The following is a 17,511-nucleotide window of genomic DNA, read 5'->3' as shown; positions in this document are numbered from 1 at the left end:
GTTTCTGCGGCGGTGCCCTGTTACTGCTCCCTGCCCGTCCTCAGGGCGCTTGGCCAGGTGAGACAAGGGTGTGGGGAAGAGCAGGCGGTCGGTCCTGTCAAACCGTGCTGCCTTGTTCTCTTAGCTGTACTGGGCGTCGTGTGGAAGTAAACATTCACAAGTCCTTCCTGGTAACAAAGGTTTCTTGAAGGGCAGATGATGCCCTGGAAGAAACTAAAAGTCCCTTAGGGAAATCCTCTAATGAGGTAGTTTAGGAAAACTGAATTTGTTCTAAGATATACTCCAGTCCTCGAAGGTTACTTGGAGTTCCTACATGCTAAACAAGGATGGAGACGTTTACTCGGTTGATGTGTACTGTCTGTTTTATTTACCTAACTCACAGCTGCATAAAAAAATAAACTAAGCTGAGCAAGTTTATGCCTTCCCCATAGCTGGGATGCACCACTCTCAATCCAGCCGATTCGCTCAGTGTTGAAAGGACAGTTATTATCTGATAGAGTGACTAGAGACAGAATATACTGAACAAAAACGTCAAGGAGCTACATTGTAGCTATTAGCCCTTTTAGCCTCCTGTGAAGAGGAAAGGCAATACTTGCTGCAGAGTGCAGAGCAGACGGATCTGATCAGCGTGACCTCTCATGAGCATGCACTTAGGGATAAGCTATTTTCCTCAGTAAGTTCTATCATTAGAAATAAGGGTGAACGTGCATTTGTCTTTATATAGCAAATATAAGTTAAGCATATGTGTGTTTCGTGAAGTATATTAGAGGTTTTGGAGGAGAACAATGACAGTACTTGCCGTTTAAGCCTTGTACCCATCTGTGTTACCTCATTTGAGCACAAGGACTTGTGGACTGAAGGTTTCCCTAGAGCAAACAATTTTCTGTTAGGTTGCCAAGTCATGTAATTGTGAAATTCCTGCCAAGGAAACAAAACCTCTCCTAGTCAAATTTACTAGGCTACCTCATTCACATTCCAGTATAATGATCTGGTTTATTTGTTTACCAAAACTGTATCATTCTTCTCCATCCTTTGAACTGATTATCTTGTCTCAAGTAAGAGTTAATAATAGCATATCAAGATTTTTCATTATATTTTAAGTACAGCTGCTGACCAGAGCTGTCTGCACTATTTTGAATTGTTAAATACTTTTGATCTCTCTCTTTTTTTTTAATACATAATTTTCATATCACTTTCCAGTTTGTGGCCTACATGTAATCCAGAATTAACTCATTTCTCAAATACTTGATGAAAAAAATACTCTACTGTTTATGGTAGCAAATCAATCAAAGAAATCTAGATCAAAATAACCCTGAATCAGGGTATTACAGGGCTGGGTGTGGCAGAGGGCCAGGGTTTGACTTTCTGAAGTAGAAGGGTGCAAGACTTAAAGAGTGAGCAAATTCAGAGAAAAAAAGAAATTCAGAAACAATACAGCTTTCATTCCAGCCAGTGAAGTCTCTGAAAGAAATAAAAAGGGGTTCTCCAATTTCCTGAAACCTTTGACATGTAATTGTTAAGATATTTCTATGCAATTTAGAAGAAATAATGACATGCAGCTGATAACAAAGGTCAAATTCTATAATAGCACTGTGATGGTTGGGGTTTCTGTCTGATAGTTCAGTCTGCTTTTTCAGTGTGCCTGGCTTAACTGAAAGAATCTGTCACATAGCTCATTGCATGCCATTATCCTTTATCCGTCTCTCTTTAAAAGGCTTTAGTATCTAAGAAAAATAGCCTAGAGATAGAGAGGATTTTGTAATAGCGTTGTTTCCAGAATTTAGGGTGTTAGATTGGTTTGGTTTTTAGTTTTTCATACGTTGGCTTCCCAGTTTTACATGTCTTTGTAACTGAAGTTTGAAAGAATGAGTAAAACAGTATTCTCTTTACTGCGGTGTATGTGGTATATCTACCCCCTGAAAGATGATCATGTAAAAACAGCTACACTGGAAGCTGTACACAATCAATATCTGGAGGAGGAAAGGGAAATCCATGAGGGGTGATCCTACTCTTAAATGGAACGCTGTCTGCGTTGTGCGAGCACTGTGGCAGTAGAGGGAGCTGAGGGACGCTGAAGAGCACGGTTACAGGCTGAGAGGAGGTTCGGAGAGAACTGGGGGAAACAACGAGCAGAAGGCAGGGTGTGTTTGTCACCCATCAGAAGCACCGATGTCTGACATCAACGTAGTCTGAAATCATCACCTAAAGATACCTTCAGTATTTTTATTCATGTCCTGGAAGAAACTCACTCAGAGCCTGCTAATAATCTTCCTGATGCAGAATGATTTAAACCTCAAATAAATTGGAACACTTCAAAATCTGTGTGTGTAAAAGCATGGCTGTACTTTTAGAAACTAATACAATGAAACTACTTTATGTGAGATATCTGTATATCATCAGCACAAGCTTTATATTACTCTTATTGATTTAAGCAAGGTAACTACAGGGTATCATTTAAATCCTCCAAGTGAGCTGTATTATCCCACCATATTTTATATTTATTCCGTATTTATATTTACACAGAATAGTCTTAGAGGCTTAGGTGTTGTCAGGTTTCTTCTAGGTTTTGCCACCGTTAGAATCATAGAATCCTTTAGGTTGGAGGGGACCTCCAAGATCATCAAATCCAACCATTGAGCCATTAGGGCTCTAAAGTCCTCTGCTAAAACAGATCAGAATCTGTCAGGGTTGGAAGGGACCACAAGGATCACCCAGTTCCAACCCCTCTGCCATGAGCAGGGACACCTCCCACTAGATCAGGCTGCCCAGAGCCTCATCCAGCCTGGCCTTAAAGACCCCCAGGGATGGGGCCTCAACCCCCTCCCTGGGCAACCCATTCCAGGGTCTCACCACTCTCCTGGGGAAGAACTTCTTCCTCACGTCCAGCCTGAATCTGCCCACTTCCAGCTTTGCCCCATTCCCCCTAGTCCTGTCGTTACTCGATAGCCTAAAAAGTCCCTCCCCAGCTTTCTTGTAGGCCCCCCTAAGATACTGGAAGGCCACAATAAGGTCACCTCGGAGCCTTCTCTTCTCCAGACTGAACAGCCCCAACTCTCTCAGTCTGTCCTCACAGCAGAGCTGCTCCAGCCCTCGGCTCATTATACACAGAGGAACCGTTAGCAGAAACATTATGGTGAGGGAAGCAAGCTGCACTTGGAGAACCAGCGCAAAAAATATTGCAGTTCTGCTTATAGAAAACAGTTTCTGCAGCTTTGTACAGTATGGTACTCAGTTAGGACACAGTACAAATAGCATTTTAGCGTTTGTATGAAATTGTAATTGCATTTTGTTTATTGAGGGCAAAACAGTAAACATAAGGAATTACCCTGTGTTTTCAACAGGGCTAAGTAATTGCAGTGTAGGAGCTGCTGAGAGGGGATGAAACAAACAAAAAGCAGAGGATATGTAGAAAAAGGGTCTTTTCTACTTTTTTTTGATTCTGGTGCTGTGGTGGGTGAAGTACTTAGGCTCTTTTGAAGATTCTCTTGGCTTCAACTCCTTCATATACATAGGTCTGTTAAGAAATGAAAAGTTAAAATCAGTGGCTGCAATTGCAGTTTCATTTCACAGATGCGATTGAGAGCTGATCAGTAGAGAATTACTGCGTTGTGACTGGTGGCCATGTGGGGCATTCCAGCCCTCGTGCAAGCTCTGAGGAACAGAGCGTAAGGAAAGCACGTTGTAGTCAATTGGTGTAAATTCCCTGTGCAAACATTTGAACCACCACAGACAGTTTTTGGGGACTTCAGAGAAAACCCAAAGTGTTGAAGTGCCATGTGCCCAGTGCTGCCTCCTAACAAGTTTCACGTGTGATTGCTTGTGTTAAAAGTGTGAAGAAGCACTGAAGGGTTGGACTGTATGGGTTTGGTATCTCAGATCTCACACCTGTCCATAAGGTTGGGGCTTTATTTCTCTTTTAGCAAGCTTGTGACCTGCTGGTGGGGAGGACCTGCAAGCCCTCCAGGTCAGTTCAGTTTCTAGCTTTACTGCAGAGCTGTGAAACATTTCCCGTTTGCCTCAGACTTACCCGTCTGTGCCATCATCCCTTGCCACAGCCCCAAACTTTGTTCTAAAAGGGTTTTTCTCAGCCATTGACAGCGTTAGCCAGTAGTAAGCTCCTGTGGTGAGGCTTTTATGAGGTGGGCTTTTGGAAAAGGGCCTTCAGTCAGAACACATCTATATGGTGCACATAAATTTATGTCTGTAACTTCTTATACAGCTTGTGTTCACAGGCTTCAGAATACATTGATAGGATAAAGTTCACATGGGTAGAAAAACAAAAATCACAGATTGCGAGTTTTATTTTAAAATTTTAAATTTTGATGGATTCCTCATGAATTTTAACTAAAGATAAATCAAGTTATTTGGCTTGAAGTAAAGACTTCTTACTTTCAGGACAGCTTTTAAATTTTTTTCAGTTTGTTATATTGTAAAGTTGAGTGTGAGTGACTGCTTAACTCACCTGAACGAGTTCATCGCCGATGATTTCTCTGCATGCTTTGAGTACTTTTCCATTATCTTTTCTAGTAAATGTTCCTACAAGTTTATTTCCTTCCATGTTCCAAGAACCCTATAATGGGAGAAAAAATCCCTAATAATTTGCAATAAATATGACATTGATTTAATTTAAGGACTGCAGCAATGATTAAAGTGAGAAGATATTAAAACAGTGTAATAATGCTTTCCTGGACGTTGATGGAAAGGGTGTAAAAATGAAATTTTAATAAAATCAGTAGTTTAATTGCATAATAGTCAAGCTAGATTTTTTTTTTTTTTTTTTTTTGTGCTCAGTACACCTTGTTTTAAGTAACTGTATCAACAGAGAAAAAATAACTACTTATAAATCCCCACTCTTCACGCTAGGTGGTGTACTTGAGTATTGTAAGAAGTAAAATTGCTACCACCTGGGTTTTGTAGGGGGAAAATTGCTGCATACTCCGCTTTTTGGGCTCTTTAGGAAACCCTGAGTTTCACAGTATATTCTTGAACCATTAATAGTTAAGACTACGTTGTGGTTTTGCATATAAGCCGCAAGCATTCCTAAACAGTCACACTTGAAAATTTAAATAACAAATGAGGGAGAGAGTTGCTCATTTGAAACTACTTCATAAAGTTATTATCAAGATTGTATATATATCTATTATAAAGATATAATTATATTGAAAGTCTCTTACAGTAAGTTCAGTCCCATCAGCCAGACTGTATTCAAAACTGACTCCCAGAGTGAATTCAATATCTATGGTACGGAAGTTGCTTGATTCTGTGACAGTAAATTTGTTTCCATCTTGTTGAAAAGTGATCTTCAGATTATCATGAGCTCCTAACTTTCTTTTCATTAAGTTAACACCTACAAAAATCAATTAACATCAGTCAGAAAACAAATGCCTAAAGCATTGTATTTGTCTCTTTTTAGTGACTTTTATGTGGCTGAATGAGTTTATTTCAGCATTCTGACCCAGATTTTATTGTTCACTTTTTATTGAGGCATATTCACCAGTACAGATATAATACAAATGACTATCTGACTGCATTGGTTAGGCTTAGATCCATATAATGCACAGTCTGTGCAAACTTAAAGTAACAGGATGTTAAAATAAGTTAAATCGTGTTTCTGTAAAATTGAAGAATTATTATTTCCACCCTGTGTAATTTTAAAACGATTTTCATGTTATCAAAACAATATTCCAGCTATAGGATTCTGCCCAAAGTATATAATAAAAATTTTCTGAGCCTTCTTCTCAAATGTAGACTTAGAGATTCTTTCCTCTGCCGGAGTTAGTTAAGTTGCTTAAGATTAACATAATTTAATTAAAATCAGGCTATTTCTCAGTATCCCCTCAGTATCCTCCTCCCTCCCCCTCCGTGGAATCTTTTGAAAATAAATGTTGCATGCTCGGCGAGGGCAGAGCAGCAAAGAGCAGAAGGAGAGGTGAGCCAGCAGGTAGCTCATGGAGCACTCAAGTTTGTGTTCAGCCATACTGCTGTTATTCTTGTAGAAGGCATTGCAAAAGTGAGACTCACCCATTGCCTCCATGAACTTCTCATAGTTTTCATTTTTGTCTATCTTCCAAGTGCCATTAAATGCCATGTTTCTGTCTGTAGGAGGACTGCTCTGAAGTAATGTATCTTTGCAAAGAGAATTTATGTGCTGGCTTATCTTGAAAGCAATTTACAGGATGATGTGGCTGACTAAAGCTCAACTGAGGCACTGATCTTTTCAAGGAGAAGTTTGCTATAGTTCATTGAGATTTCCAATGGTAACTACACTGCTTGCTGAATCTCTCAAATCACGATAGTATCTTTATTGCTTGTCATGATAGAAAACTGCTAATCCGTTCATTTTATTCACCGTATTTGAGTTGTAATAAAGTCAGCTAATGAAAGCAATAATCAGACAGAAAATTTCTGCCTCTGTTGTATCTTCATGTTTGTGGGAGAGTCTTTATGCAGCTGAAGGAAATACGTTTACCCAACAAAAACCAAATCTCTACTTTGTCTGTTATAATTTGGTAGAGATCTGTTCCGCTCAACATAGTAAGTGTGGGGCAGAGGATTTACTGAAAGTCTGCCGAGTGTTTCAGAAAGCAATCTGCTTGCTTCTTGTCTAGTGCTGAGCTATGAAAATCGGGATGATATTCTGTATTCATGTGCTTACTCTTTAATGTATCATTTACATTCTGAGCAGTTTCTAGAAGTTTTCTTCATTACAACATGTTCAGTGAATGCTAAGTGCATCTGACTCGTTCCTACATCAGAAAAAGTTGTGCAGCCTAGTGAATTAACCTGACATGGTTGATTTCCATAGGTCCCAGCTTTAGTCAGTTCAAGGATAAAGCAGGATGTGAATCTTCCCTCCCTTGGCTTCTTCTTTCCTCACTTGCCTTCCTGTCTAATTGGTGATACTTGAAACTGAACAAAACTAATGACCCAGCTTTTATCTTCACCTGGTTTGGTGTTTTAACTCTTCTGTTCATATGGATGGCATCAGCTTTGCTCTCTGTCAGCTTCCAAATGTAGTTGTGAGTCCTGAACACCAGATTGGATTTTGCTTAGCACACAGGTGATGGGTTGTGCTCTACTTAGAAATTTTAAGTGTCTCATGTTATCCAAATCTTGTACATCTGTGGATTACAGCCTGGAACAAGAGTTTTTACTGAAGTGTAACTATAAATTTAGGACTTTGCTAGCAACACCAGAATAATGTGGCACTTCACTCCACTCAGCTTCATTTTGAAATCAATAGTAATCTATCTGACAGACTGGGGAGGAAAAATAGTTCAAGAGGTATTTCTTACTTGATGAAAAGAAAAAAGAATGTAGGTTTATTTTGTTGCAGGTAATGTAGTTAAAGGTGCCATACTTGCAGCCAAAACAGTGTACTAGAAGCTGATCATAAGAGTTGAATTAACTTATCCAGACCCTTTGGTCTTTTGAAAGATGGGATTTGGTGCAATCTAATCTATTGTAGTTGTGCACACATTGTGTTCTAACTACAGCTGGTCCAGTCCAAGAAGACTCTCCCAGCAGTAATTTACAGAAGTTATCTCAAATTTGTCAGCAGAGCTCCTTTTATGAGTGTTTCTGAATTAATTTCCTTTGAAGTGAGCCACCTCCTCTCGCCCAGCAGATGTTTCAAACCTGGGAGGTTTGCCTAAACTGCATGGGGAAGAGAAGGGACTATAAAGAATCCTTCATTTGCCAGAGGAATGGTTGCTGTGAGGGCACAGCATGGACCCCAGCGTGGGTGATACTGAACATTTTGGAACACATGGAGCTAACCTGGTGAGCCAGCACAGCCAAGGCTGGGAGAGAGCAGGAATCCTCAGCCAGGTCCCTGTTGTGTGAGGAAGCCTGCCAGATGGAAGGCGTTCAGACTGTTAAACTCTTAACGGCAGGGAGGGAAGTACCTCAAGGCACTTATTTAACACCACCATATAGGTCTCATTATGTAGTTTTCACATTCAGTTTCTGCCCACATTTTCATGCAGTTTTTTATCACCTTGACTTACAGAAAGTTCTAAAATAAAATCTACAAAGAAGTAAGCAAAATTTGGTGAGGGAAAAAAAAGCTGCCTTTATATAAAGAGCAGAATTCCAGAATTAACATCTTTTTGTGAAATACTGCACCCCACTATAAACTGCTGCACTGTCAGGTACAGGTGAGACATTTGGGAAATATATACATGCTAGCCCCTATAATTGGAACTGGGTAAAGATCAGACAACTATAAAATGGAAGGTGAGTAGTTGTGTTAACATGGTGCTGAATCCAAGTTCAGTGTCTCAAAAAGTGTCCTTGCCCATGTCCAGTGTTATGCTAATCCTGGATGCCCATCTTACCCTTCAGCCAGCTAGAAAATGGGCAAAATTAGTTTCTGTCTGAGCCAAATTTTATCTTTTTATTGCATTGGAGTGTATCTTGACCTTTGTAGTTATCATTGTTAATCTATATTATTTATTTATTTACATAAACAAGAATGCCTGGTGTCTGGTTATAGTTCAGCCAATTTATTGTTGCTTAACAAAATTATTAACTCTCATTACAGTCTTTGTAGAAGGGATCTTTCTGGCAGGGATGTAATGCAACTTTTGAAGCCCTTCTGTTGTATCCAGTAGAAAATTGAAGCCTGAAATAATGTGAATAATTCTTATAATGCATATGTGAAATCTAACAATCAGGAAATGACCTCTTTCTTTGAGCATTTCAAGAAAGCTTTTCTACTTTTTACGTGGGTTCTGCGTTTTCTCCAAGAACCTGCTGATTCACTTCATTCAAGAAATACAAAGGTACCTGAAGTAGTGTTTCTGTATTTAAAAAAAAAGTCAGTTCGCTCTGTTGTATTAACCTCTGAAAAAATAACAGTCAAGTGACATTCTGCAGGTTAAGTATGAATTTCTACATCAAACTTACTTCAGCAGTTTTTCTGAACCTTAAAAAAGAGGGAGTGTCTTCTGGAGTGAATCCTCAACTAACAGGAAGATCTTTCAGCTTTTCCAGTCAGTTATTTCAGATCTCGCCTCTCCACACTTGTGGTTCTTCGGGCTCCCTCAGAAGCCAGGCTAACCAGCTAACTCCAAACCTTTCACCATGGGAGCAGCGACTAGCTGGGTCCTGAATTTCACATTAAAGCTTGTTGCTGCTCCATTTGTGTCACATTTTTCTCTTCCGTAGCATTTCTTCCCTGGGCATGAATCCTTAGGATCCTGCTCAGATGAGCACCACAGGTCTGTCAGTTAAGTAAGAACCTGCACAGTTAGTCACTATTTATGAGTTTCCTGGTGTCTCTATGTTGCTGTAGCACTGGCAGCACAAAGAACTGTTCTTCTCTGAGGTCTGGTGGAATGTCCGTGCTGGAACAAGGAGCAGTCTTTTTTATCTCTCTCACAATTTACATGAGTTACTTAGGGCTCTTAGTGCACTGAAATCAGACTTCAGTTTTCTTACATACACTAGGTATGATACACACTTTATTCAGAGTTCTTCTGAGATCCTATAAAAGCTGGGTTTCCATCTAAAATTATAATTAAAAGTTTTTATAGATTTTTTTTTTTAATGTTGGAATATTCCACCACCTTTCTTCTTCTTCTACCTTCCTCCTGTGGTTGTCAAAACTGCAATTTTTGTTTAGATGGTGCATTGTAAAACTTGGTTTTTAGTATTGCTGGTTGCATGAAAGTCATGAAAACTAAGGGTGTGTATTCTTGGCTTCGTGGCTTTCTTCAACATGCCAGTTTCAGAACACTGAAAATGGACAAACTTATTAACTTTGAAGTTTGATCTTTACAAGGTGGATGGAAATAAATTATTAACTTATATGGTCATGCCAATCTCGTCATGCCAGTCTGTGACAATTATACCAAGCTGCATTATGATGGTAATTGACAATGAGGTTCCAAAGATCAGGGTGACAACAATGCTTTTGCCGTGGGTTATATTAATTTATCCCATTTAGTGTTTTGTTGCTTGTCTTCAAGTTGTTCTGCCTAAAATTAGCTAGGACAGTAGAACTAAGCTTTCCCATGTAGCTATTAAGTTTTGGTGCCATCAAAAACTTAATATACTTATGTAAATATTATTATCTATCATGTTATATACCAGGAGGAGATGAATCTCTGTTAAAACTATGGAGATTAACTGGTTTCTGTCAGGTAGTTGTGAACTGATTTGGCACTGTTTATGTATGCTTGCTACTGCATGATTCTTCTCTACATCCTGGATGGATTGCAAAGATGGTTGGGCACATAAATAATCTAAGTGCCCTTGGACCCCTTACTGTGAAGTTTTACTAAGCATTTAAACAATACTCAAATTTATGTCAATAGAGTAAATAGATAATTTTTGCCAGTAAAGCCAACTTTAGCATAACTATGGGGGTCTTAGCAACGGGGAGCTTGATGGAGCCTGACTAAAGCCATCTCTTGGAGAAATGATTTCAAAGTATGTGTTGCAACTGGATGTTGTATTGCAGCAGGATTAGATAACACTTGAGCTAGATTTTGTCCTACTCCAGCTGCCTGCTTGTTAAGTTTCTCGTTTTATTTTAGTTCAGGGAGAATCTCCTGGATGCTGCTAATATGCAGTCTGTCAACATTTGAGATTACTTAGAAATTTCCAGTAAATACAGATCCATTTGTCTGGTTAGTCAGTAGTGGGCTATGGCTCTTAAACACTCTGAAGTGTTTGTATACACTCCGTTTTCATTTCTGTGTAATGGCTCTGATCCATAAAGTGCTGCATGGTTTTGAGAGTTGATTATTGGAGCGAACTGAAGTACATGTGCTAATAAGCTACAGGTTACATTAATCTCGAAGCAAAATGCAGACTTTTTTTAAAGCAATAGCAACGCCAGTATTTACATCATTTATGTTACTTTTTTATCTGTTACTGTATTGATTTAAATTATGTTACTGCATGCTAAAATGAATCCTAGGATTACCTCCAATAGTAGAATCTAGGCTAGTGTTAATGAAGAGAGGGTTACCATGAACGACTGCCAATAAAAAGTGTGTTTTTCCAGTAAAGGTTGTGTGAACCTCTGGGCATTAGTGACGTTTGTCACTTGTCACATAGAGACCAATATATCAGTTGGCCTGCAGCACTTTGTGTCAGGCTTATCTAAGGTGTTTAAATGTATATCTTCATACACTTTTGTATTTTCCAGGCAAATACTTAGTGGGAGAAAAATTTAGCAAAGTGCTTTCTTTTTGTTCAGAATATGAAATGTGATCCAAGGGTGGGCTTGAGTCCAATAAAAGTATTGGAAGTCTGCATCAGTCTTTTCAGTTTCTCCAAAATTCAGAATGGACTTCTAGTTCATTTAAACATAGCTTTTTGCTGATTCTACAGTTCTGCTCTTGATTATAATATAGCTCCAAACTCCACCAAAGATTATTGTGACTACCTGATTAGTGACTCGAGTCTAATCTCATCTGTAAAATAGTGAGCTTCAGAGTTCTGAGCTCAGCACAATGGCAAGAGAGCACCCTATAAGGCTCAGATATTTAAATATTTCTATATCCTAAAGGAAAAGATGGATTCAAGACAAAACATTATTTTTTCCATGTCTCACCTAAAAGCAGAATGGACACCCAGATCCTGGGTCTACTCCTAGCTCAGAAATGGACTTTCTTTGTGACCTTGATCAAATTAACCCCTCTACTTATCTGTAAAATGAACTTTCCTTCCATTAAAAAGCTGTATGTATCATTAAATAATGTGCCAGGGACTTGATTTACTGCAAAAAAGGTTTCTGAAGAAATGCCTATGTGTGAATGTATCATGTGTAAAATAGTGGTATGGTTTAACCGTGGATTTTACTCCTCATTTTATTAAAGATCTGTGATGATGTTAAGGAAAAGAAACTTGTGTTAAGTATAGATCTGTTTCTCAGCCATTATGAACCACTGGTTGGGCAGTAGCAGGCTATGGCTGAATATTATTTTCATATTTCAGCTTTTTTTTTAGGAAAGAGGATTTTGTCTTTACTTGATAGTACAGATTCAGAACAGAATATAATGCAGCTGTTTGGAGAACAGTTCCATCTCTCAGGAAGTGTAAAAGTAAATTTCCATGTTAAAATAAGAGCTTTGGAATAATGGGGAAAAACATGCAGCCAAGTATTTCAAGAAATTCTGAACTGTAAATACTGAAATGAAAATTTACTGTTTAGAACTTGTGACATTCTTTAACCTGATATATGTCGAGGTACATAGATAGTTGTTCAGCAGCACTCATAAACTGCAGTTGGTTCAAGTGAACAGTGCCTGCGTTTTGTGCTGAAATAAATCTAGCTCTTCATAGCTGTTTGAATGAGGCTGTTGTTTGTCAGGCCTGTGCATACTTTTTGGTTTTGCCTAGAGCTAAAAGTCAAGCCAGAAGTGTTGCTGTGGAGAACCTAATAGGCAACGAACAGAAATTGCCAAGAAGCCCATCAGTCTAGAATTACTTTTAGGATCAGCAATTCGAATGGGATGGGGCTTTTGTTGTCAAAAATAATTTTTTTATAGTTTTGTTTGAAGTCACTGAGTTGACTATTTCTATCTCGCTTACATGCTACCCCAGAACTGATCTGTGGGGGTAGAGGATGTATCTGTGTAACAGTTGTATTTTGCTGGTTCTGCTTATCCAATTATCTGGTTTCTGACAGTTCATAGAAAGTGTAGCTGCAGTGCTCTCTAGTGGTTAGGAGCAGTGTATTATTTTTGCTGTTTTTAAATGAGAAGTCCTTTATCACTGGCTCATCTCACTAGTAGTTATTAGTGAAGTTTTTATCTTCAGGATTTATAGGACCTAGGAAAGTTATTATAAAATATAAATTTAGAGCCGTGATGATTTCAGTCAGGGAACAATGAGGTGCTGAAAATTCAACCTCAACAATATTAACAAACAGTAAAATTTGACATCATCCTTTTTATTTCAAAAAACATTAAAATAGTAAAAAGAGAAGAATGAGGAAATAAGTAATAAGCAGCAGTTTCAGAATATAAAATAACCTGACTCTATATTCTCTATCAGCTGTAGAGTAAGTAAGACTAATGATTCCCTTAAATAATAACTAGTTTTACTAAGCAGTCACAGAACAGAAGCAAGAACACACAACATTCAAAAGACTTTAATACTGCTTCAAGGCAAAACATAATATACAGAGCAACCCCCTTAATCTACTACAAAAATACTGTGCCCAGAAACTATATATTTGTTCAATTATTTTTTAAAGATAAAAGAATACAAATGGACAAACTCAGTGGCTAGTGACTGTGATTTAATATTTTTATTAAACTATAATAGAAATGTATATTAAAACTATTTACAGTGCATTTCACACTACATTCTTCATAAGACACGTGCAGGTGTCTGCCATGTGACTACATAGAGGGCTCAAATCCCAACTTCAGTGACATCTGTAAGGTACCTTGGGCATCAGCAGGAGTAGCTGACTACAGGAAAGAGCAGGCGAGGCAGGCGTTACCAAGGGTAAGAGTTTGGTCCCTCTTTATAGGTAAAAAAGGTGGATTTGACCCATTTGCTCACTTTCTATACAGCTCGATTCAACTCCCGCTGGGGTAAATGGGAATCATGGAACTGACTGTAGATGGGCACCTGAGCATGCCTTAGGCCCTGGCAGGACAAGCTCGTGCTGTGAAAGTTAGTGGAGCTATTCTATAGCATTGTCACATACATACACATTTACAAACAGTGGTACTCAGATAGGAGTTTCTCTATGGAAACAAAGTCCTTTATGTGGAAAATAAACTTTCCCATGCAATTTCCATTCATCTAGCAATGACAAAGACAAACTATCTTCCTATCACAATTTGCTGAATTTAGCAAGTGTCACTAATTACAAGACCAGATTCTGTGATATTTCTTGTTCCTGTGAAAGTCCAACCCAAAAATTCGGCCCTTATTTTTTATCATACTCTGGCCAAATGCTTTTTTTTTTTTTTAATTCAAGCTCCAATGTTCAAGCTTATCTTTCAAATTAGTGCAAGTCCCTGAAGAAGTACAGCAGGGAGCTGTGAAGTAAAGCTGAAACCTTGTGGAATGTAAACTGCATGTGACTTGACATGAAGAAACTTACAGCATCACAGAGACAAGACTCCTAACTAAAGCTCATGTATAAATTTGCCTGAAATACTAGGTCTCTATAAAGCCTTTAAAAACATATGATTTTGAGTGAGGCATTTTTCAATCAAAACTCTCTGCTATCTTCTCATGCATAACTACAAGAGGCACCACAGATTGTTTAGGCAACTTCCCCTAATTTTAAGGGGCTAGAGCTGACACTTCATAAGCTTTCTATGTAATGGGCTGGAAAATCAGTTACCTAGTAGTTTTGAAAAATCTTTTATATGAATTACACAGTAGTCTGATTTTGTCAGTTTGTGCCACTTCCAGATAAAATGCATTGGATTGGAGTTTGAATTTTATCTTTGCATGCACACAGTTGCTGGATGGTAATGCATAAAATCAGGCTTCAGTCCTCTCCTCTAAAGAGAGATCAACTGGTCATCAATGGATATTCACTTTTATCACTACACCACTTGTATTCTGTGAAGATATGAGAGTAATCTGCTCTTAACTTTAAACTGCTGCTGATTAAAAATCAATACCATCTCCAAAATCTATATTACAGTATTTTTCCTTCCTTCTTCTATTGTGTGAAAAGTAATAATAGAAAATCTAGACATTCTACAGCTGATATTGAATGTGTGACTAGCTTGCTGGAAAAGAATTATTACCTACAACTTAAGAATCTCACTGTTATTTTTCATTAGAACAGGTAGGGTTAATCAGAAATTCTGTGTATGTTAATACATAAGACAAGTAATCTTTTCAGAATGGGAACAAAACCAAAAAGAAAAATGTACTTTAAGCATTAAACTGTGCTTTGGAATGACTTTAAAAGAAAATGTTTGTGTGAGAACAAGTAGGATATTAACTTAGCTGTCTTCAGTAAAACAAGTATTGAAAATTAGTGAGTGGAACAAATTCTGTACCTGGAGACTTAAATATCAAATTTCACAATGGCTTTAATGGACTTAAGACTCAGGTGACAAAAGATAAACACCACTTCAGCATGTTTCTTATATAATCCACACTGATTGCTTTAGCTAGACAACGGAAGTTGGGCAGAGTATGGTTGAGACCCGACTCAAATAATTAGAACCACAATTTGGGATGAAATTAATGGCAGCTGCACGGCTGTAATCCACTAGCTGAGTTTGGAACAGCTGTATTCTAAAGGCAATGAATTTCAGGCAGAAAACAGCTTGGCTATTCCCCCCCTCCCCCCTGCCCCCCCTATTTCACCTACCTGCATTATGAAAGGAAAGAACCATTTCTGCAAACAGTTCACACAAAGCTCTGACACAAAACCAGCACACTCTGACTTTGCCCTCCAGCAGAGTGAAACACTATATAAACAATTTGATCACTCTGAAATTTCACTAATTCCAGCAGTCTATGCTTTTAAGGTTCTTAAACCAGTAGTTTAAAGGGTGTGGTTTTGTAGCAGTATATACAGATGTATAATGACATTTAAATGGCTTATTTACTAGGAACTGTATTTCTAGGTATGTTCCAATCTGCGTCGTGGAAGAGAATCTGTGGGAGAAATGTGTGCAGATATGAAATTAAATATATGCACACATTGTAGAACTGTGTTCCATTTTAAGTGAACCTTTGAAAAAAATGCGACATTTATGTCCATTTTTTCAAGTCAAATGTAGGAATGCAGCACTCCTTCATAGTAGTTATAAATTTATGCCATAGTAAAACTGCTGAACACAATACAGCAAAGAAATACTAGGATCTTAATGTAAATGATATGTCACTACACTGTAATATCACCAGAGCTGATTTGCTGTGTTGTCACCATGAATTACTAGTCTCACCTGTACTAGCAAGAATACACCTTTATATACATATACTTTATTCATCTTTATATTAAATATTTATCTCATCAGTTAGCCTAATAATATATTTCAGTATCTCAAGCTTCCAAGGAAAAGAATATACAAGGACCATGCAAATCCTGAAGCAAAGTTTCCTATTTATCAAAAAGTACCTTTGGGAGGGGTGGTGGGTGGGGAGGGTGTTGGGGTGACAGGCTGCTGTCATTTTTCTGCAGAGCTGTAACATACTACATAGATATTGTACCATGTACACATACAAATACACATAAGGAGCACTGCAAAACAGTAGCCCTGAAATTCTAAATCATTGTTGAATTCCATACTCTTTTTGAAAACCTAGGGGAAAAGCATCAGGAAAAATACTGTAGAAAAATGTTTTCAAATTCAGCTGCCTTAATATACAGAATATATGTTATATTCTATATTTTATGTTGGTAGTAATTAGAGAAGTTTGAGATAGGATTTCATCAGTGACAAATTATTTCAGTTGGCAGAAATGCTGCAGATTATCAGAATACCTTATTCAATGTAAAAAAAATAAATTATGAAACTCAGTATCATCAAATATTTTGAAACATTTGCTTCATCTTTTGTTAGCTTCTGATACAGTGCAGAGATTGATGTAAAGAGGTTGTTTTCACTGTCTGTCTGATCTCTCTTATGAGGGGAGTGGGATTGATAATCTCCTGGGAAGCTGAATTTATTGTCATTTCCAACTAGAATTTTCTGAATTACTGTTATAGAAATAAACTCCCACACTTCAAAGTACAATCCCAAACATGTTACTTCTGTGTAATACTATTGCTGATTTTTCACTGAAAAATCATTACTACAGATTAAAAAGCTCCACATTTTCTCTGTCTCTGTGCAGCTGAAGTTACCAGTCTTAGATTGCTGACATTAATCTCCTAATCCTGTCTACCCAAAGAATAGTACTGCCTCTGTATTACTCTCCTGGGATTTGTCTAATGTGTTTCTTTTCTTCAATTGGTTCCCAATTCAAAACAATTTTTATTAATCATTTTCATTTAAATAAATTATCAGTGTTGTTTTTTTTTTACTAGTGTAAGTTAATTGATTGCATACTTTTCTAAACGTTAATGCCTCAGACAAACGGCAAATCTCTGTAGCATTCTCAGCTATTTTTGCTTTCAGTATTCTTTTTTCCTATTCCTTTAAGGTGTTGTGATTAAACATCATTAACATTGACTAAGGCTAAAAATTATATATCTTTCTTCAGAGTGGTCATAGGCATTTCATAGTAGCACTGGCCTAAGCAATCAGTTGTTGACAGTCACCAGAAGTGTGCCATTCCTGCACCATCCTGGTTTAGATTTTCATCTCTTGCTCTTGCAGTCACATTCGCTTCTACTCTTCCTGCCTGTGATTTGGTCTGTTGGTTATGACAATATTAAATTCACCTTCCAAATGAAGTCAAAATCAGCACATAAAAATGATCCTGGTTAGCTTCCATTTCTCTCTGCGTTTCTCACAGCTTTCTATGGGAGCTGTTCTTCCCTGGCAGCCTGTCAGCTACCTTGTGATATGTCATCAATCTTCAAGCAGTTTCCATTATTTATGGATAATTATGACA

At 37.9% G+C, this 17,511-nt stretch overlaps 1 protein-coding gene across 1 annotated transcript; it reads right to left on the bottom strand.

Annotated features, from left to right (window-relative positions):
* Positions 1 to 3,268: 3,268 nt before the first annotated feature.
* FABP2 (fatty acid binding protein 2, intestinal) lies at positions 3,269 to 6,108 on the bottom strand. The gene is made up of 4 exons (XM_008943005.1): positions 6,022 to 6,108; positions 5,175 to 5,347; positions 4,463 to 4,570; positions 3,269 to 3,514 (listed from the first exon to the last, which is right to left on the bottom strand). The coding sequence occupies exons 1-4, from the start codon at positions 6,086 to 6,088 to the stop codon at positions 3,464 to 3,466; spliced, it is 399 nt and encodes a 132-aa protein (XP_008941253.1). The 5' UTR covers positions 6,089 to 6,108; the 3' UTR covers positions 3,269 to 3,463.
* Positions 6,109 to 17,511: the final 11,403 nt, after the last annotated feature.

This window comes from Merops nubicus, unplaced genomic scaffold (genome assembly GCF_000691845.1).
Source record: "Merops nubicus isolate BGI_N331 unplaced genomic scaffold, ASM69184v1 scaffold13336, whole genome shotgun sequence".
NCBI classification, from domain to species: domain Eukaryota; kingdom Metazoa; phylum Chordata; class Aves; order Coraciiformes; family Meropidae; genus Merops; species Merops nubicus.
Note: the sequence above shows the minus strand (reverse complement) of the source record. Positions and strands in the feature narration are given on the sequence as shown.

Bases quoted from the DNA above. Each gene is read 5' to 3' on its own strand.
- FABP2 (XM_008943005.1), bottom strand. From the start codon at position 6,088: ATGGCATTTAATGGCACTTGGAAGATAGACAAAAATGAAAACTATGAG. The intron at 5,348-6,021 runs GTGAGTCTCACT...TGATTTTTGTAG, and splicing joins GAAGTTCATGGAGGCAATGG to GTGTTAACTTAATGAAAAGA. The intron at 4,571-5,174 runs GTAAGAGACTTT...CTCCCATTATAG, and splicing joins CTGATGGGACTGAACTTACT to GGTTCTTGGAACATGGAAGG.